At 32.8% G+C, this 21425-nt stretch overlaps 5 protein-coding genes across 5 annotated transcripts in view; 3 read left to right on the top strand and 2 right to left on the bottom strand.

Annotated features, from left to right (window-relative positions):
• The first annotated feature begins 1344 nt into the window (after nucleotides 1-1344).
• On the top strand, nucleotides 1345-10352 carry LOC107005536 (protein arginine methyltransferase NDUFAF7 homolog, mitochondrial). The gene is made up of 14 exons (XM_015204158.2): nucleotides 1345-1511; nucleotides 1597-1673; nucleotides 2162-2273; nucleotides 2988-3070; nucleotides 4868-4933; nucleotides 5099-5199; nucleotides 5558-5676; nucleotides 5915-5955; nucleotides 6585-6670; nucleotides 7339-7516; nucleotides 7632-7748; nucleotides 9007-9051; nucleotides 9483-9614; nucleotides 9704-10352. The coding sequence occupies exons 1-14, from the start codon at nucleotides 1466-1468 to the stop codon at nucleotides 9836-9838; spliced, it is 1338 nt and encodes a 445-aa protein (XP_015059644.1). The 5' UTR covers nucleotides 1345-1465; the 3' UTR covers nucleotides 9839-10352.
• Nucleotides 10353-10913: 561 nt separating this feature from the next.
• On the top strand, nucleotides 10914-13780 carry LOC107007638 (translation initiation factor IF-1, chloroplastic). Its single transcript, XM_015206330.2, has 2 exons — nucleotides 10914-11161; nucleotides 13014-13780. Exon 2 carries the CDS (start codon nucleotides 13054-13056, stop codon nucleotides 13522-13524), a length of 471 nt encoding a protein of 156 aa, XP_015061816.1. The 5' UTR covers nucleotides 10914-11161; nucleotides 13014-13053; the 3' UTR covers nucleotides 13525-13780.
• Nucleotides 13781-14552: 772 nt separating this feature from the next.
• On the bottom strand, nucleotides 14553-16439 carry LOC107006898 (probable pectinesterase 29). The gene is made up of 3 exons (XM_027913840.1): nucleotides 16204-16439; nucleotides 15179-15338; nucleotides 14553-14867 (listed from the first exon to the last, which is right to left on the bottom strand). The coding sequence occupies exons 1-3, from the start codon at nucleotides 16416-16418 to the stop codon at nucleotides 14553-14555; spliced, it is 690 nt and encodes a 229-aa protein (XP_027769641.1). The 5' UTR covers nucleotides 16419-16439.
• A 931-nt stretch (nucleotides 16440-17370) lies between these two features.
• Nucleotides 17371-19803, bottom strand: LOC107007669 (60S ribosomal protein L13a-4). The gene is made up of 4 exons (XM_015206366.2): nucleotides 19448-19803; nucleotides 17979-18095; nucleotides 17810-17897; nucleotides 17371-17714 (listed from the first exon to the last, which is right to left on the bottom strand). The coding sequence occupies exons 1-4, from the start codon at nucleotides 19717-19719 to the stop codon at nucleotides 17571-17573; spliced, it is 621 nt and encodes a 206-aa protein (XP_015061852.1). The 5' UTR covers nucleotides 19720-19803; the 3' UTR covers nucleotides 17371-17570.
• Nucleotides 19804-20846: 1043 nt separating this feature from the next.
• The window catches only part of LOC107005268 (cytochrome b5-like), a 1924-nt gene continuing 1345 nt past the window's right edge, over nucleotides 20847-21425 (top strand). Inside the window, exons 1-2 of the mRNA XM_015203811.2 lie at nucleotides 20847-20970; nucleotides 21328-21394. Of these exons, the coding sequence (XP_015059297.1) occupies nucleotides 20881-20970; nucleotides 21328-21394 (157 nt within the window). The 5' untranslated portion in view covers nucleotides 20847-20880. The remainder of the gene's footprint in view (nucleotides 20971-21327; nucleotides 21395-21425) is intronic.

Here is a 21425-nt window from a genome sequence, read left to right as displayed (position 1 = left end):
GTAAAGGGGAAAAAAAATATTACGGACATGGATTTTGATGCAATGGTGGTTTTCGATTTAAAGTTCGATTATAAAAAAATCTTATTAGGAGTATCATTATCGAGTAGACACTAGAGTGTACGAATTACGATCCTGAATTTACTTGGAAAGTTGAGAGAAATGGATATTGGGGAGTTAGTAAGAACAAAAAAAAAAAACATATTATTGACATGGGTTATGATGTAGTGTTTTATGGTNCTGAATTTACTTGGAAAGTTGAGAGAAATGGATATTGGGGAGTTAGTAAGAACAAAAAAAAAACATATTATTGACATGGGTTATGATGTAGTGTTTTATGATTCGAGTTTTCAGTAAAGAGAATTTTATTAAAAATATCATTCTTGAATATTCTCTAAAGTGCACGATGTAAATTTAATTGAAAGATTATTTAATTGACTAAATTATTACATTTTTGTCTTTAAGTAAAGTTCCCATTACACAATTACTTAACTTAATAATATCAAGCTTGAGGCTTAATGGCTTAATATTTTTATCTGCCTATAATTTGACAAAAAAAAAAAGAGTATTATGAGAATATTTTTTTCAACTCTTCAAATAATAGTTATATATATCCTATTTGTGAAACTTATGTTAAAGTTCTTAAAAATAATTCAAGTTGAAATAGACAGGTACATGGGTTGGTTTGAGTGGGCATCAACATGGACAAATTGATTGTGGACTCAAAATTAGAGGAATCAAACGGATATCTCATTTTCACATCGTTATTTAACTTATATTATTTATGTATATTTATATAGTAATAATTTTAAATTCATTGTATCTTAAGTTAAACCTACGAATTTAATTATTTGAAAGAAGTTGCATAAAATTTTCCGCAAATAATTTCATTATCTGTATTTCTTTTCAAACCTTACTTATTTATTATATCAAAAGGGATATTTATTTGTATTTATCTAGTTTTAAAATTAAATAATAATTTATCACTAAATTTTTATTTTATCCTATCATTTTGCTCGACTCTTATATCAAAAATATATGTTTTGTTTTAAATTCATCCTTGTAGCAAAGTAAGAGTGTTTTCTCATTTATATTATCCTTAGTATTAAATAACTACATAAAATAAAAATCATAAAAGTATTAGTCAAATTTGGAATTTTAAAAAACTAATTAATAAAATAATTTAATAAAATATATATTTAATTAAAGTTTTTGTAAGGATGAATCAAATAATATGAAACGACAATAATTGATGAATAGAGTTACCTATATATATTGTTATGTGGAAGATGATAAATATTCGATTAAATTAGTTGAGTGTGCGGAAGCTAGCCTAAACAACTCGATCATAAAATAAACAAAAAAAAGTTAAAAAAATGAGAAAAACAAAAATGAATTCTTAAACCCTTTGAAGAACAAAACCCCCTTCAAATCTGAAACTCAAAAATCTACAAAATCAGAAGTGTTTATGGCTTCTTCACGATATCTCTTCTCCCTGTTTCACAGACACAGAGGTTGGTTTTTTCTCTTTTTTTGCTTTGTAGACTAATTTTCATTAATTTCTGAAATTTTAATGATTTTGTGTTGTGTTGTGTTCAGTGATACCATTTGAGTTCCTGGGTCAGCCATCTTCAGCTTTGTTCTCTACTCACATTGTTGGGGACACCCCAATTCTTGTAAGTTCTCTAAATCTCTTTCTTTGTAGTATATGTGTATTTGGTATGCTGGAAAAAGATTCAATTTTTGGATAATGGTTTCATTTCTTCAAGATATTTAATGAAAGAAAGTAACTTTGCTCATAATTTGTGAAAAAAAAGTGTTCTTGGTAAAAAAACAGATTTGTAGAGGAGCCATTTCAAGAAAACTTTTTTATGCCATATACCAAACATACCCTTTCAGTTTTTTCTTGATTTATTGCTTATTTTTATGTTCCTTGGAAATGTGAAGGTTAGATATGTTATTCACTAGGCATTATATGATCCAAGACTTAATTTTGAATTGTTTGTGAAAAAGAAAAGTCTTGGTGAAAGCACTTTTTGGTGTTCAAGTTAACAAATAGTGGAAAATGATTTCGTTAAGGAACCATTTAATATGGCATACCAAAGCACCATTTTAGTTTTTCCTTGATTTATTGGCTTATTTTATGTTCTTTGGTGATGTGAAGGTTAGAGATTTTGTTCACAAGGCATTGTATGATCCAAATGTCGGGTATTTCTCCCAGAAATCAGCATCAGTTGGAGTTCTTGATAGTAGCATTAAGTTCAATCGGTTTGAAGGTAATTGGGGACTGTTTTACTTTACTGCGATGACTTAATAGGGATTCGTTGAATTGTGTTACTACATAAATTCTCAGTATCACACCTCAAATACAATCCTGAATTAGTTGGAGAGCAATCAATCAATCAATGACAGTTTTTTATGAAGCGGAATCAATCAAAAACTATGCCTCAAGAAGTCGAAAATTAGCTGGAGTCTGATATATAATCTGTTGTATCAATTTAGTTTTATTCAGGTGCAATTCAGATAGCATCAGTCATAGTTTATAAGAGCTTAGGATTACTGAGTATGCTACTATGAAGCTCACATAAGCAGATTTTTCTTTAATATGAACTGTGATGCTTCAAACTTCGGTCTTTCAAGATTGAACTGCTGGACTAAAAATCAAGTATTATATGATTGACATTTTGAATTTTAATCAAATATAATGATTCACCTATATTTGTCCAATCTTTGTGGCATATGGTTCCTATTGAGAAAAAGAACTTTCAAGAGTATGTGTATGACAGCCCTGAACAACTATTCCTCAAACTTCTCCAACAATTTCCTCAGTTAGACATTAATTATAGGGAATTTATAAAACTAAGGAAGCAGGAGATGTGAAATGTTATGATGCTTTCAGCTGCATGATTGTGCAATCTAAAAGTATATGTCATTTTTTAATCAGTAAATGTATTATAGTCCTTACAAGATGGAAAATATGAATGTTTTAGGTAGGAAAGCATACATGAAACATTTGGATAAGATTTACAAGCAGAGTGATGTCTCATGGTTTACTCCAGTGGAGCTTTTTAAGGTAATATTATTGTTTTTTATCCTTCTAAATGTGATTGTAAATTATATATGAGAAAATGATGTAGACTATCTCCTAGGGTAGTCTTGGGAAAATTATTTATCTTATCATGAGTAGAGAATAATTACTTATCTTATGGTAGACTAATGCTTCTATAGTCCCATTTGAGAAGTCACTTTTGTATATTATCAACTCTGGGAGAGTCCTCTCTCTCTTTTCTTGCTTCATATTGTATTGGAGCCTAGCTTGGTAAGGACTTAAGTAGTTTTCTGCCAGAATTTTTTCTCTTTTTTTATCTTGCTTCATATTGTATTGGAGCCTAGCTTTGTAGGGACTTAAGTAGTTTCTGCCTACCTAGGTGTCTGCTGGCTTAAGTTTTCCTGTATTCTCATTATTTTACTAGTCTTGTCTCTTTATGGTGACTGGTCAAGTATGACTCTTTTTTTCCCAATGACCGCTTTGGCATCAGTCTCCTCCATTACATTCTCTTCTGTTACTCTTGGGGCCCTTTATTCCACAGTACATACCACGTTCATCTAGGACTGGTATGTCATTCTATGTCAACTGACCTGTCAAATCAGCTCTGCACAACTCAATGTCTAGTTAAGAGTCTTTGTCTATTGACCTATTAAGTCAACTGTCCCTATTTATTCAAGGAGGACCACATTAGAAGTTGCACAACAATGTCTGTGCCATGTTACGAAACAGTAAACACTTTCGGCATATTTGAGTTGATTATTCAGTTTACACTTACAAAGTCAACCTTTATTGTCTCTTTGAGTTTGAGTCCTGTTGAAAATCAACAGAATTAATAAAGTTATATCTTAAAATGAGCGTAGATTTAATGAACTTGATCATAGAATATTATGTAGGATATTTCATAGGTTCTACTAGAAATTTCTGTGCTTAAAGGTAACAGAACAATTATTACCTTGTTTTACTTGTATTAAGACTCTTATACAAGGAGTCTCTCTTTTATATTGTCAATAATCAATTTATGACGACTTTTCTTTCCTCTTCTCTTATCTTGTTTTCAAAATGTAGTTGCACACCACTCACCACTCTAAGAGCCTGTNTTCTTTCCTCTTCTCTTATCTTGTTTTCAAAATGTAGTTGCACACCACTCACCACTCTAAGAGGGCGAAATTCCCGCCAATGGCTGAGATGTTCAGTCGACTCCCTCCCCTTTCTTTTGACAATCTTCTAAAAAAATTGCTTGTTCTGGCAACAACTTTTTGTCAAATGGAATACAAAAAAAGTACTTCCGGATAATAGCAGTTTGTGGTTGGCAACTCTTTTGCTAGTATTATAGAAGCAGTTTGTAATTGGTAAAGCTTTCCAGAATTGTTTTGAGCATCTCATCATGAAAAAAGATCATGTAACATTCACTTTATACTTGGTATTATTTAAGTAGGATAAATAGTTTGAGATATTTAGATAACAAACTTTTAATATTTATTATGAGAGCCTTAATTAAGTTTACCAGTCTCATTTAATCAAAATGTAAAAAAAGAAAAGAAAAAACAATAATCACAAAACAGAGATAGAGAACAAGAGACTTTGATAGTGGATGTGTTGTCGACAATGCGTGCAGTTACTTCTTGTCCATATTGTTTTGGTAGTTTGGTAAATATAGATTAATGTTGAGGGTATATCAGTGCTGAAAAAGGTTCATTCTCAATTTAAGACAGTTTAGTTGAGGTAACCAAAATTTTCATCTGTATGAATCTTTCTTTTTCACAAACTTTTTGTTGTATACTATTTTAGTAGTGAACTCATGCCATATGGAATTTTCTGCAGCCCTGGTATGCACATGGAATAGCTGAATCCATTTTGCGTACTACAAACCTATCTGTTCCACTTAAAGTAAGTTCCTAATATTGAAAGAACATAAAAAGCTGCATTATGATCTTTACATTGTCCACTGAAGCTTACTAATATACATGCTCTGTACATATTCATCTTAAATTTTACTATATTGATAAATCCTTCACTTGCTTTACATGTTGACGGTCAGTTTTTTGGGTGTAGATATATGAAATAGGTGGTGGATCAGGAACTTGTGCAAAAGGCATCCTGGATTACATAAAGTTAAATGCACCGACAAGAGTTTATGATAATATCAGCTACACGTATGTGATAATGCTCCTTCTACCCTTCCTAATTGAGAATGCTACACATCATGAAGTTGTGGCATGGCTTTAGAGTTACAGAGTAAAAAATTCTTCCAAATTATGCATGAAATAAAGTGAAGGAAAAAAATTGTTTAAAGAGCTTTAGGGCATCCAAAAGGGCTTATAAAGGTCTTGTGCTACACCTGCTAGTCCATTAACGGTCTTAGCGTTAAATACTTTAGATTCTCGCTGTGGTCTTCAGAGAAGAATACTGGTGCAGCATATAATGCTACTCCTTTTATACTTATTTCTCCACAGGTGCTTCATTCAATCAATCCTTAAAGAAATACTAAAGCCCATCTTCTCTTGAGTGCAGTTCAGTTGAAATCAGTTCCTCACTTGCAGCAAAACAGATTCAAACTGTTGGCGAAGTTGATAGCCACTTATCAAAATTTAGAGTTGAGCATCGTGATGCTACTGACAGGAACGGATGGGGTATGATGCTGTAGATTATCTGATCCTGTTCTTTATTTTTGCACTATTGCTTAGTGGCTTCTTGATAGAATAAACAAACAAATTATGATTAACAGCTTAAGTTGCATTGTCATAAATGATATACATGTAAGTACATTCTGGCTCATTGATCCTATTAATGTGGATTGAAATTCTGTTTGTTTGGTTTCTAAAGATTAACCTATTCTGCACACTAAAAGAAGTTTTCTTGATGAAGCAGGAGATGTGAATGAACAACCGTGTTGGGTTATCATGCTAGAGGTATGGATATTTTCTTAATTCTAATTTTTTTGTAATAGGTAAATAATTTTGTTAATGTGGGAAAAACTCCCGTATACAAGCCACGTACCAAATAGTAGAGAACCTTCAAAATATGTGGTTCTCTACAAATGTCACCCAATCTTTTATTAGGACAAAGATTACATGGGTGAACCAAAAATTAAGAATAAGAGGCTATTTCTCAGATGTACAAAATCTTTTTCTAGCCCTCAAAAGTTCTCCTACCTTGTCTATTCTTCTATTTTTAATCTTCTTAGGAAAGTATGGTAAATTACTTGTGTATTGAAATTGACTGTCTTGCTTTCTTACTCGGTGGTTTATTAAGCTCAATATGATGAAAGAAATTAACTAGTTGGTGGAAGTTGTCATCTCTCTTACAATGCAATAACAAAGATATGGCATGCTTGTAATGTGCACTTTGCAAATCATACAAGAATGTAATCACAAATCATGTATTTTGGATTTTGCAATACCTAAACTGTGAGACCGAAAGGTTGTGTCCTCGGAAAGAGTAATTTTCTGGCCTAAACTAAGTAGTATATATCCATAAAGTAGATATTGAACCATCAACTTTATTCCTTGAGCTTATTAATGATTGAGTAATCTTTTAGGTTCTTGACAATCTTCCTCATGATCTCATTTACTCTGAGAATCAAACATCTCCATGGATGGAAGTGTGGGTTGAAAGAAAACAAGGGTAATTCACTTTGTACTGTTGAAATGACTTATTGATGCTGTGCTCTGGAATTATCTTATTTTTTTTACATTTTTGACTGAGATGTTTCTTCAATAGTATAGGTGGATGGATAGCCTCAAGAATGTTGCTAGGAAAGTAGTATTTTCACAAGCATAGTTATCTACAACACTTGCTCTGTGTGATCATCCATGCATGTAGGTCATCCGAGTTTTATGTTTACCTTATGTGCTATTAATGAAATTAATTGTTAACAGTGTCTTGAGGTGTCTTATGTGTCCTCTTTTTTTCTTCTTCTCTTTGGGTGGTTGGTCTTTCATTCGTAGAGTTTTATCTCCTCTCTGCATAGAAGGGATTATTGAGGGAAAATATTGAGATGGACTTTCTAGATACATATTTATGGAATGATCCCTTGCCTTTTGATTGATAAATCCTGAAACTAATAGAAGTAGCAGTAAGTATTGGTTTTTTGTCATAAGGATCTCTTATGCCACTCCCCACTCCATTCACACAAAGAGTAAGAGAAGATAAGTTTGCTTTATAGCTGGATTGAGCTGGATGCTGAATTATTTTGGATTGGCGATTTTGTTCATTAGTAGAAGGCCTAATGGCTGAGCAAGATTGTCAATCTGTCTATAATGCTAAAACACATATTTGTCTTCTTTTAACAGGGGAGAACTCTCAGAGTTGTATAGGCCAATTGAAGACTCCTTAATCAAATCTTGCATGGAAATCATAGATATGCCTGATGCTACAACGGGCGGGAGCAGGGTTAGTTCAGCCATGAAAAATATTTGGGCAAAAGTCCTTCCTAAGCCAAGATGGTGTTGGCTTCCCACTGGTTGCTTGGTAATAATTCTGCAGTGTTGATTGAGCTCTTTCGTCAGCTTAGTTTGACATATTTAATGCTCATGCTTGGTAAAAAATATCATATACTCATGCAGTACTACTTCCTAAAATTCAGAAACTTCTAGAAGTTTTACATGGAGCTTTACCGAAGATGTCTTTAATCGCTTCCGATTTCAGTTATCTACCTGATGTTAAAATTCCCGGTGAAAGAGCTCCACTTGTTTCAACCAAGGTACATTCCGTTTTTTCTCTTTATCCCATTTACTTCTGTGCTACGATCTTACATTATACTCGTACAACTAAAACATCTTAGTCAAATTAGTTTGTCAAATGAGACAACGGTGTCATTTTTTGGATGATAGTGGTTGGAGGACTGCAGTGGGTTGTCAAATGAAGCAAATGTCTACATTCGTTGTTAGACTATTAATCTAAAATGCAATTATTGTTCATTCATTGTAAATGTTTGCTGATCCTATGCTGGTTACTGTCATATCTTCTCGTTGTGACTATGCCTATAGAGCACACATGCCTTGTTGGACATTGGGATCTGTGCCTTACTCGGGTTGGAGAAATTGATGGAACCTTGAAGGGGAGGAAATCAGGAAACAAGAAAGTAGAGAAAAGGAAATTTGAGCAACTAAATATTGCTGTATGTTGGTTAAAATATTACTTGCGCTTCTTAGCCACTGATTCACATAATTAACTTTTCCACCTCCACAATTTATGTCTAGAAGAGAAAATAATTAAGTCTTGAAGACTCCATATTTGGGGAAGATACTTATGCTCGCCAGGATGGGGACCTTACTGTTCTCCTCATAGTGAATAAAATTTCAGTAGCAACTTTTTCCATTTCTGAAGTTAAAATATAAAAGATCTATAGATATGCATCAAAAGGTAAAAAGTTGTGGAGGATGTCTCTCTAGGGAAAAAAGTGAGCCCATACATCACAAGCTACACCCTTACTAATAGAATAAAACCTTGGGAGCAAACTTGGTTTTAGCAATACATCTATATCGATTAGCTGGTCCGGTCTATAGAATGTGTCCTAGAGCAAACATGAATTTTTTCTTAAAGACTTGAACTGACAGAAAAGTCACGCCCTTAATTTGAAGTGTCTAATGGTTAAATTTATTGTGTTCAAGTTCAGTTGGGTGGTACTGTTGTGTTAGAACTGTCTCATTACTCTTTAGACCTTTTGCAAGCATGTAAATGTTTAGCCGTTGAAGACTGGAATTGAAAAAAAAATGGTATAGAAAGAACCAACATGTGTGGTTGATTGCCATAGTTTTCTTTGACATGCATTTCACATGATATTATTTCTGGCACTTGCCTCTTTTCGTGCAAAATGTCTTATGGGATAATCCTTTGTCATCCTAGAGGCAAGAGCTTGCTTTTAGTTTTTCTTTTTCCTTTATTAGTTTATGCATTTTCATAATAATAAGTTAACCAACATCTCAAAAATTCATTTACCCTTTTCATATTAAATGCAGAAAGATGGCAGTAGCTCTGATTACAACAGTTATTTGGACGCTAAGGTGATCTGATCCTTATCTTTTGTATTTCTCCCTGGATTTTTTCATGAATGTTGTTTATACGAGGTATTTGCTTGATGGACTTCCACTCCAGCAAATAGAATACTTTTGTTTTTCGTTTCACCCTTCTCTACTATGATCATAATTCATAGACTGATGGGAAAACATGTTAGAAACTTTTTTGCTTGCAAAAGTGATTTTAATCCACTTAATCTTTCTGTGTTCCCCTCTGTCCGTCCTAGCCCTTTCCAGATAGAGTGTTCGGTTGTTATCTAAATAATTTTCTTTTCAATTTATGTAGGACTTGTGAATTCAATATTTAATCATTATGCTTCTCATCCTGAATATGTAAAACTTTGAATATCTGTCGTGTAGTAACATCTGTACTTGGCCGCAATGGTTTATACTTTATATGTATACGTTTTTATTTGCAGGGGGACGCCGACATATTCTTTCCAACAGATTTCTTGCTCTTGGAACAGATGGATCATTACTGCTCTGGGTGGATGAAGCAGCAAAAAGATGGCGAGCCATTGAAGCGGGGAAAGAAAAGACGTACTCTTTCGGTAACTCCTGTCCTTCATCTGTGAGACACCAAAGTTCTCCTTTTGTATTTTCGTTGGTTTATATTCATCCATGGAAATATTTGTTATAGCTCGACACAGCAGCATTTATGGAAGAATTTGGTCTCCCAACAAAGACGAGAACTAAAGATGGATATAATCCCCTCCTGGACGACTTCAAGAACACCAAAGTTTATTTGAGCGTTCCCACACACAACGTCAAATAGACCATTCCCTTTTTTCCCTCTTCTATAGCAAAGGGCGTTCAAGGAGGGGGCACGTAACACAAGTGTAGAGAGGACACTTCTCAGTGTGACTTGAATTGATGAAACATATTGTTCAACCTTCAGTTCAGCTTCTGGAAAACAATATTTGAAGACGCTGGAGATAACAGAGTTGTCGATGTCCTCCTGTAGCAATGATATCGAGGTAGCAGTATCCGAGAGTTTGTGTGATCAGATCAAGATTGTTTGTGATTCTTGGTTAAGAACGCGTTAACGATAGTATCAAGACCTGAGAGTGGTAGAAGAGATGGATAGTAATACTTATATACCTCAGATGGCAATATTTACAGGAAATAATGAGAAATGAGAATCTGTTGGTTTCTAATATCTGTGTTTTGCTCTTTTTGTTCCTTTTCCTACTAAGTTTTGGTTTTGTTGTCATCTTTCAAGCTGGTTATGATGTCACCGATTTGAGCCGTGGAAACAATCGCTAAGTAATAATGTTTGTATTTGGGTAGATTGTCTATATCACAATGCGGTATCTTTTCACGCCTCCATACTTTTTTACCGCTCCTTCCCCTCACCCTCGCATGAACTAATGTAAGTTCTTTCGGTCCTTTTCGAGCTTAGCATAATTGTTGATATGTAATAGTTCCTTTCGAGTCTGGAGCCTGAAAAAGCAAAGTCTGATCTATGATACGCCATAATCATCCACCCCGTCCCGTGCCTCGTTTGCTAAGCGGGCTCATAGTCCGAGGAAGGGGAACCTCATTTGCAAGTTCTAGCCTTGATTAATGACATATGACCTAGATTAAATTTAATGACTAAGATTTAATTAATTAAATTATATTCATAACCATGATTTAAATTAATAAATATATAGTTATATCAATTAAAAATATTCCTATTATTTCTCCTCTTTTCTCCTTATTTCACTCCAAATTCCAATTGTTATATTAATTAAAAATATCTATTAGATACTTGTGTCTAATTTTATGATAAATCCAAATTTTGCTTCATGAAATTAAAATAAAGTTTTTATAATAAAGTTTAAAACCCATTATTTATAAAAAAAAAATAGATATTATTTTTTTAGGGATAAAGAGAATCCATTGGGTTCTAGTTCGTTCCTCCCTCTCTTATCCAACGCTCTACTAATTTTACTGTAAATTCACTCTCTCGCCGGCGCCGGAAAAGTGTATCCAACGGCGATTGGTGGTTTAGAGTCCTATTTTTTTGTTTGTAAGTTTCGAATTGAAGCTCGTCTTCTCCGGCAAAGTTGATATTACTACTTTACCGTTTATCATTTGGCAGCTAAATTGAGTTGTAAGTTCCTCTCTGTAAAATTGGTTGTATCTTTACTAAGTTTCCGTTATGAAATTGTGATATTTGGATAATTTGAGTTTCATTTTGAACAATTAATTTCAAGTATTATGTCAATTCTAAGAATTTTGAAATGTTATGAGTTAAGATTAGTATGTTAAAAAACTTGATAGTATTATTTTTTTGATAATCGTGTTGTCTGGGCCGGCTTTTGCACATACCTGGACTAATTCCATGGTTACGTGCCACCACAGGCGAAAAACAGGCACCAGGTAACTCTGTCCGAATAAGGCTAGAATTTGTGAGAAGAAATGAGGTAGTGTTTTTATTTGAACATGAGACCTCATTGTTCTCAACTCACTTTGTTGACGAGTAGTCACTCCTTTGAGTGATTTATGAGTAAAAAAGAAGAAGAGTATGAATCTCCAAGTAAATGGTGAGGTGATAACTCTTTGCCAAAAAAGAAGAAGAAGGAAGTTAATATCAGTTTTTAAAAAGTTTCGGCCTTTATTAAGAGGAGTTAAACCTCAGAAGTATACTTTGTAGGCTTCCAAATCTTTTTAGAAGTTCGGAAGGTGACAAGTTTAAACATGTAAAGCTAAGAAGCTGCTACTTTTTAACCTTCTTTGAAAGTTCTGGTGGTAGTCCAAGCTGAGCTAATAACGTTCGCATACATAGATAATGGTGCATGAGAGAAAGAATAATCTTATTGCAATAGCCAATTGGTAATAATGGTGAAAAAGTAAGCAGCAGTGATACTTCTGTCTTTCAGTTGTGATTTCTATAGTTTTACATTTGTTAAACCTGGGCCTTTGATATTCTAGATTTGTGACACTATTTTGTGGTGTCTTTGGTCTCAAGCTTCATACTTCTGTTATTTTGTGTGTTTTCATTTCCAATTGTTTTTGCTTCTTCATTCTGGCCTTTTCTTTTTGTCTTTGTGTTTTACTTTTACTTTCTTCCTCCCTCTCCCCAATTAGTACCCATCTAATGTGTGTTTGGGGTAGAAATTTGACAAAGGAAGACGGGAACTGAAAAGGATGGAGATTAACAAACCACTAGTATGGTTAGGGGTGGAATTTTTGGGTTGCAATGGTGATTGGAGGTTGGAATTAATGAGCTAAATTGAAGCTGTCAGAGTGGGAAGACACAATGAGATGAATGCTGATAGAGCTAGATGAGGAAGGAGGAGTCGGAGGAGGAAAAAGAGAAGTAGCAGCAGCAGCAGCAGGAGGAGGAGGAAAAGGGAACATAGAAGCATGAAACCAAAAGAAAACGTATATATGACTGAAATAGGAGCAGAAGAAAAGAAGAACTTTTTAGTTTGTTAGTGAGTGGTAGACTACCAACTGTAATGGCAATTGGGATTTGACGGGAAGATCTGAAGGTACTTGAAGAAGGACAAGAAGAAGAGGAGAAAAGGAGATGACTTGAGTCAGATATAAAAGAGGAAAAAAAAGAAAGAATATAATTCAGCTACCAATTTTATCCTTGGTTTTGATCGAATGTTAGAAGCAATGAATAGAAGGGCGAATCGGCATATTATTTTTGTTAATACAGTTCCATGGATAACTTATTCAAATTTTGTTTTAGAAAATGCCAAAGCGATGAAAGTGAAAAAATTTCAGTTCACTTTGAAGTTTGAAGGTCTAGAGTAGTTCAGCGTTTGTCTAATTTGTGATTTATATTCATATTGTTGTCCTTTAACTTAGTTTCTCAGGAAAAAGTCAATGTAGTGTTCTAAGTTTCTTATCACTCTAAAAGACTAAAGAAAGTTACTGTCTAACAAATTTTGTATTTTCATACATAATCATCTCATCTTAATGTGGCTGTGTTGTGTTTTGGCTATTTTTAGATTGCTGTGTTGCTGAGTCCATAGACTAGCTCTTATTAAAATGGCATCTCTGTCATGGTGGAATCCCGCTCCTGCCACTGTTGCAATGGCAGCTTGTTCTCCAACGCCAACATCCTGTAAAACCTCCAACTCATTAGCACTGCCGCGCTCTGTGTTTGTCAGCAAGCAGGAAGAGTTAATGAAACAAGCCAAGGGTCTTTTGGTTAAAACACAGCAACACTCGAAGAAGAAGAAGAACAATTCCACCAATTCCAGACGTACTACCAGCATTCAATGTCTCTCGCAGGAACAAAAATGGACTCATGAAGGTTCCATTACCGAGTCTCTCCCCAATGGCATGTTTAGGGTCAAATTGGATAACGCAGATGTGGTACTGGGATACATTTCTGGAAAGATACGAAAGAATTTCATACGGTTGTTGCCCGGAGACAGAGTCAAAATCGAGGTAAGTCGTTATGATTCCAGTAAAGGACGCATCATTTATAGACTCCGTGGTGGTCGAGAAGGGTAGGAGTCAGTGGTGGGTGTAACGCTATTTTGTACGCGAACAGTGACCGTCTTTGCTAATCAACCACCATTCACATGTTCCTATCCTTGCTTATGAGAAGAGAACCTAGAATGTATATTCTTATACTTGGAATATTCATAGGCATTTTGCTCTTTAACATTTATGTTGTGATAGTAAACCAAGACTGGAAAAAGCAAAACTTGTGCATTTTTTTGTACTAGTTTCTTGATTGTTTTATTCCAATTTGAATTTATCTGTAGATCGATCAAAATTGCGTTTTAATATAATGTGAAACGATAAACATGTTTATGAGTCTTCGACCAGAGGTGGACCAAGGGGTTCATCATTTGCTATATATACGTAACCGGTGTTTCATTCAAGAACTAAAGCTAAAAAAGTACCTTGAAAGGACTTCATAGCTAGACTATAGGACAAATACTAATATATAGGTAAGTAAAATAAAAATCTAGGCTAAGTAATTAACTTGTTNGTGTTTCATTCAAGAACTAAAGCTAAAAAAGTACCTTGAAAGGACTTCATAGCTAGACTATAGTACAAATACTAATATATAGGTAAGTAAAATAAAAATCTAGGCTAAGGTAATTAACTTGTTTTTTTGTTATAATTAAAACTAAGATTAATAATTAAATTAAATTATTTAAGTACATTCAAGGGTTGTTTGATAATCCAACCCTCATTATCAATGAATGATAGACTAATTAAGTGTTGTAACTCATGTTTGCTCAAAATTGCTTTCCATAACACTCTTTTTGAAGTGTTTGATCCCATTCCTTTGCATCTTTCCTCAGCAAATGTTAAGTGTTTCCTAAATCATAAACAAAAACAAAAAATGAACATAATTAAAATCAACACAAAAATTAATGCATAAGAAAATTAATTAATTGACCTTGACACTAATGTAAATTAGCCGAACAAGTGAATTTCAAATACCAGATGATTAGATCGGTACATTTAGTAGNTTTTATTTGTTTGTATATACGATAAGATTTCTCTGAACTCTACTATAAAGTCTATGTTTTTAATTGATTTTTTTCAAAAGTTATCAATTGTATTATAACGGTTAAATTTATCTGAACAAACGACACTGTTATCGAAAGATTTGAGAGTTTTACCTCATAAATGGATTTACCATTACCAAAGATGAAATCAACAGCTCCTTCAATGGTACAAATTTTGAAATAATGTCTTCCTTGAACATCCCATAATGTATCTTGAAATCCAAGAAATTTACACTTAAAAAATACACATTTGTCACCAGAAATCATGGCTGCCACTGCCACCACCCTAGGATGTTTGTTTCTTTTTGGAGGATAATTATAAGAATTCTGATAATTAAAAATAAATAAATAAATAAATAATTTGCAACAATAAAACTTTTAAAAAAAAACATACTATAAAAATTAGCATATTAGTCTGTTTCAAAAAGAATGAATGAGTTTAGATTAAACTCGAGATATACGAATTCTCTTTTTGTAATTGTCAAAGGAGTTTAGTTATTGGACTAAGACATAACTTTTAACTTATTGAAATCTTTTTTGAATAAATAAATTTATTTTTACAAGGATCGAATTAATGACGTATACAAATTTTTTTATATATATTATTAAAAATTATTTATAATTTTTTTTTAACTTACTATAAATGTGATACTTTCCACAATTGTATTATTAGCTTCAGTAGTAAAAGTAGCATCAGTATCAATTGAGCCATGAGCATCCCAAGTTACAATAACTTCTCCATTTTTATCTCCTTTTAGATAAATATATGGCTTTTCTCTAGGGATTTTCACTTGTTCCCTAATATCACAAAAAAAAAATTCATATTAAAATAGCATAACATGTTATTAATAATAATTTAAGTTTTATAAACTGACAAAATACATATATATATATGTGTATTTTTATATGTTATCTAATTATATCGATGTCGTGATCATATTGAATCCTTGAAAAATAGTATCTTTAAGGATTGATTGATCACGATTGTAGTAATATTTCTAGAGAGTCGAAATCTATACCAAGAAAAATAGGTTGAATTTCAACGTTAGTATAATCATTCTATTTCAATATTGAATAAATTATTTATAGCTAAACAGTAAAATTCATTGCTGATACAGTTTAATAATAATTAAGGGATGGATTATAATTTTAAAACTATTAACTATGAGCTATTTAGCGACGAATTTCATAGCTGATTTCACTTTTGAAAAATTGTTAACTTAAATTCGAAATAATATAGATATAACAATATACTAAATTGATACTTATATTGTTTTATTTAGCAACAAAGTTCATAGCTAATTGCCAGCTATATAACTTAAATCCTACAAAGAATATATAAACCAAGATAATTATTTGTTATCTATATTATTATTTAGCGATAAAGTTCATACTTAATTTCAATTTTTTTTTAAGTGCGACTATATAGATAAGTTAAATACATAAATTTCAATTATTTAATGACAAAGTTCATATATAGCTGATGTTTACTGTTAGTATACATAACTTAAATCCGTAAAACACTATATAAACCAAAACCAACACACTAAACTAATACCTAAATTGTTATTTAACGATAAAGTTCATTTTTTTCCATATGTTTACTGTCAGTATATATAACTCAAATTCGAAAAGAAAAAACATATAAACCAAGATTAAATACCTATATTGTCCAGGTTTGATGATAATACAGATCCAATATTGATTATTTTGAGGGATAGAATCAATGGCTGATTGAATAGTTGCAAATTTTCCATGTCCAGATGGATCAACATACACCGTTGGATATTTTTTTTGCTCTTTAAAATGAAATTTTGCATTTCCAAGTTCAATAATACCTAGGAAGAAAATAAAAAAATTAAAGAAAAAAGAAGACATTTTGAAGAAAAAGATAAGTGTAAGATTAAAAGTTACAACAACTTTATTATAAAGAGTTGGATAGGAAAAAAATAAATAAATAAAACTATAGTATATATGGAAACCTTTAATTTAATACAACTCTATATTGAGAGGGGAAGGAATAAAATATGTACAATTTTATATAGAGAGACATAAATGGAAGGGAAATTAAATAAATATTGTCAAATAAAGAATTTTTTTGAAAGAAAATAATTGATATGATTTGAAATCTGTTTTGAGATGTTAACTTCCATTTTTAGTTTATTTTTTTATTTTATTTTTTTGCTCAAGTAGTATTAATTAGACATTTTTAGAATCTTGGAATTTTCACTAGTTGATGTATGATTGATAATTAAGATGGAAATATAAATAAGAAAATGGGGAAACATAAATTGTTTGTGATTAATTATGTTATGTAGGGATTAATTGATGTGGCCATTAATGTGGAATAATATTCAAAAACAAATGAAAGGTTCTTATTCACTGGANGATTGATAATTAAGATGGAAATATAAATAAGAAAATGGGGAAACATAAATTGTTTGTGATTAATTATGTTATGTAGGGATTAATTGATGTGGCCATTAATGTGGAATAATATTCAAAAACAAATGAAAGGTTCTTATTCACTGAAAGTAATTTAGTTTGGTACGAAGAAAAATACTTTTCAATTTTTTTATGTTTAAATGACATAAATATTTTAGAAAATGTTTTTCAAATTCAAATCCTGATTCTCACTTCGAGACCCAACTCCTCGGTTTCAGAATGAGTCAGGGTTGGATCTCGAGTTAGAATTAGAGGTCGGGGTCGAGTGTCGGGTCTCGACTTAGTTCTCAGATCGATTATCAAAGTTGATTTTCAATGGTGAAATGTTCGTAAAAACAGAAGGAATCGCCCAAAGAGTGGCGGAACAGAGGAGATAACATACGTGTATCACTAAAAGCATGAGATTCGATTTCATTACCAAAAAAAATGAAGGATAAAAAGAGTCTGAGAGTCTTCTCAAACACTGCTTAACTGAAAATGCACCACTCAGGAGGACAATGTAACTAAGAAAAAGGTCGAGAATAAGATGATTTATCGATCTTTAACAAAATTGTACTTCGTAATAACTATGTCTCAACTCCCAATTCAATACTTGATTGGAGCAATAACGGCGAGTTGAGGTCCAAGCTTCTCCTCAGCAGCTTTCTCAGCCTTAACTCTAAGTTTTGCCAACTGCTTTCTCCTCTCGTATGCTACCTGAGCTCTCTCCTTTCTCTTGTTCTCGAGTTCCTGTTGTAGTCATGATTTCAAGGGACAGAAGTAAGCAACTGTTTGAAACATATCAGCATACACATCATGTTGCTCGACTAAATGAGTAAACTTACCTTGATAGTATCATAATGGTTCCATCCAACTTCTGATGAAAGCTTGCCCAAGAGACAGTACTTGTGTCCGGATTGGAGCCTCAATACCCTGATAACAAAATAAAGAAGTGTCGGTGTTACGAGAACAAGGATACCAAGAATTTTAACTATATCTGCAGCTTCAACTCACTTTAGAGCATCGGGGATAACCATCCTCTTAATCTTGTCATATGGTGGTGGAACACCCTCATAAACCTTCAAGCGGGCAAGTGCAGCTGCTCCACGCTTGGTCTTGTGGGGAATCATCCTAAATTGAAATAAACAGACTTAATTAGGCAAAAACAGTGACACGGCAAGGATAACACTCATCAATCAAACAGGAAAACAGAAAGAGAATATGAGAGTGAGCAAAAGGCGTGTGCCAATTGCCAATGATATGAAATAAACATCGCACCACCTCGACACGTATACATACAAAATGCATCACACCTTCAGTAAATGCTCATTCAGGTCCAATCCACAAGTTATAAATCTTTATCAACATTTAAACAAATATGTAAGGCCCTATCTACAAGTGTTACTTGACGAGTTTTGAAACTCAGCACCATGTCCACTAAAACCAATGGACATTGAGGCAGATACTTGAATATTCAGTAGTCAGTACTAAAAAATAGTATACTTCCTTCATACTATTATTTTTTCATGGAAATGGTAATGCAAGTGAATGCTGGAAGCCATTTTTACAGTCCCCCTAAACAAAACTTGTTCTTCTTACAAGATTTTACCAAAACTACTTGCACTGATTCCCAAAAACACTGATAGAGATTCAGCAACATTCTTTATACTGCCGCAAGATAAACCCTTTTAAATTAGTCCAATACCACTACACTATTCATGTAAAAAGTAGATCTACAGCTACAACAGCTATGCAATAATTCAAAACTAGTATGGATCAATAAGGCAAACCCCCAACATAAATCATGCTTCTTTAGGCACCTGCTCCATTCAAATGAATAAATCCACATGATCTAGCTCAGTAGCTCTTGTCAAGGCAGTACATAACATAAACAATTTAAACTTATCGAAATAGCATTATACACATAAAATTTATATATGCCTTTATCCCAAACTAGCTGAATGAATAAACAATATCTATTATGCTACTTTTAGGCATCCCCTAAAATGTTCTTTCACAAAGAGCTTCATGCTAATGATAAAAATCATACCTTTTAACATAAATACAACGTTCTCAAACACGAAAAATACTTCACCATTCCCCGAAATGATATTTCTAAACAACCAGGGGAATGTACAGTATCTACTATGATGCTCCTTTTTGGAGCTAACAGGTTCATGCTAATCATCAAAATCACACCTTTTAACATAAATAAGGTTCTCGAACATCAAACACGAGATACATCAACATTCCCCTGCACTGTTCTTGCATAACAACAGAGTGAATGCACAGTATCTATTATGCATCTTTTTGGCACCAGAAGCTTCACACTAATAATCAAATTCACACCTTTAACATAAATTTAACATTACACGAAATGATATTTCCTAATAACCGATAAGCGATAGCATACAAATCGTACTACAACAACTAAATTAAAACCACAATCAACGAAAGGGAAGGCAGAGATAAACAAATCATACCCACGGATTGTACGCCAAAGGATCTTAGAAGGAGCACGAAAATGGATAGGACCATGAGATGGCTTTGTATTCATTCTCTTACGAAGAAATCTAAGATACTTCATTTTCTGGCGAACAAGTCCACCGGAAAGACAAATCTCTTCACATCTAACAACAACAACTCTCTGTCCATTGAGAAGCTCTTTCGCCAAAATTGAAGAAAGTCTTCCAAGCATATGGTGGCGAGCATCCACCACTATCCTCCTTGCGCTGATCCCTGAACCTGAAACCATCTTCTCTCTCCTCTCTTTCTCTCTCTAACACACAGTGCTCTGCTAACCCTAGCTTGCTGCTTGTGAAGAAATGGAGAAGAAGGTTTAGGGTTTTTTTAGGGGATTTAATTGGGCCGTGAATGAGTTTTATGTGGTTTGGGCTTCTTTTTTTTTTGTTTATGGCCCATGGGTCATACAATTTCTTTGGTTCCTTTCTTTATCCCGAGTTTGTTATCCGTTTTGAAGTCCGACTATATAAATTCACAATTGAGTAAAATATCTTTTTAACGAAGACGACTCGACTCGACTCTATAGGTAGGGATGAAAATCAATGACTCACAATTTTATTCTTTTGATTTCTCATTTGGTGTTTGTTACCTGCTTTGGAGCTCAACTACGTCACAAAATCTCATATTGAAAGGTACATTGCTTTCTAATAGAGATGATTCCGTAGTTGGTGTTTGAATCAATGAATTATAATTAATTTTTTTGATTGCTCATTTAGTGATCGTGGTTATATTTATATTTACTTATGAAAGACTCACATTGAAAGGTAAAATCTATCTAACAAAGACGACGACTCCGCAACTAGGGTTCAAATTAATGATCATAAAATTTTCTTTTTAATTTCTCATTTGGTGTCTGTTAACTGCTTTAGAGCATGACTATATTTAAATTGACATCGAAAGATCTCATATTAAAAGGTAAAACACTTTATAACATCATGAAAGTAACTCGATATCAACATAAAATTATCATATGAAACTTCATATTATACATTAACAAGATAGTGATATACAAACCACCCAATAATGTACCAAAAAAAATATACATATGCACAAACCAACAAATATCATCTAAGTTTGCAAATACTCAATTATGAAAATTTAGCTAAATACATAGGATAAATTTTACTTTCAAATTTTGGGTTTTTTTATTTCAATTGACCCCATTACACATCACCTTTTTCTGGTCCATGCATTATGACAAAATAAATAATCATCACTTGAATATGACATAACATAAAAATAAATGGATATATCACTTTCACATGGTACACAAAAAATTATTACTTGTTTATTTGAATAATAATTATGCCATAGTTGGAGTTGTTTCTATATATTGATTGATTGATGAAATAACACTTATAAATAAAGGGAATAAAGAAAAAAAAAAGGAGTTATGGGAGTTGATAATAAAGTGTTGAAAACATATGATGAAGTTTCTTTGCATAATCATCCTAAAGATTGTTGGGTTATCATAAATGCTAAGGTATGTATAAAAAACCTTTCACAATATTATTCTTACGATACACAAAACATTTTGTATTTATATAGATTCTGAAAAAGAACAGTACTCTATTCTAATACAAACATCAGTAACTAATTCGACAGTCCAAATTCATCATAACATATTGGTTAAAGATTTTTCTCTTGAATCAAATGAGAACTAGCTAGATTCAATTTAATTATATTTTTTTATGATTTAAAATTAGATGTCTTTTTGTATTTATGGAAGTCAACCCTGATCATGTTATAGATCAAAATTATCACATGATCATAGAATTTATTTTTGACACTAATTTATATTTAAGAAATTACATTAAAAAAAGTATTTTAATATATGCAGGCATACAATGTGACAAACTTCCTAAATGATCATCCTGGTGGTGAAGAAGTCTTGTTGGCAGCAGCAGGTGCACCAAAGGGACTCCCCCCCCCCCCCCC

Source organism: Solanum pennellii, chromosome 12 (genome assembly GCF_001406875.1).
Source record: "Solanum pennellii chromosome 12, SPENNV200".
Taxonomy (NCBI): Eukaryota; Viridiplantae; Streptophyta; class Magnoliopsida; order Solanales; family Solanaceae; genus Solanum; species Solanum pennellii.
The sequence above is the reverse complement of the archived record's forward strand: the minus strand, read 5'-3'. Positions and strand labels throughout refer to the sequence as shown.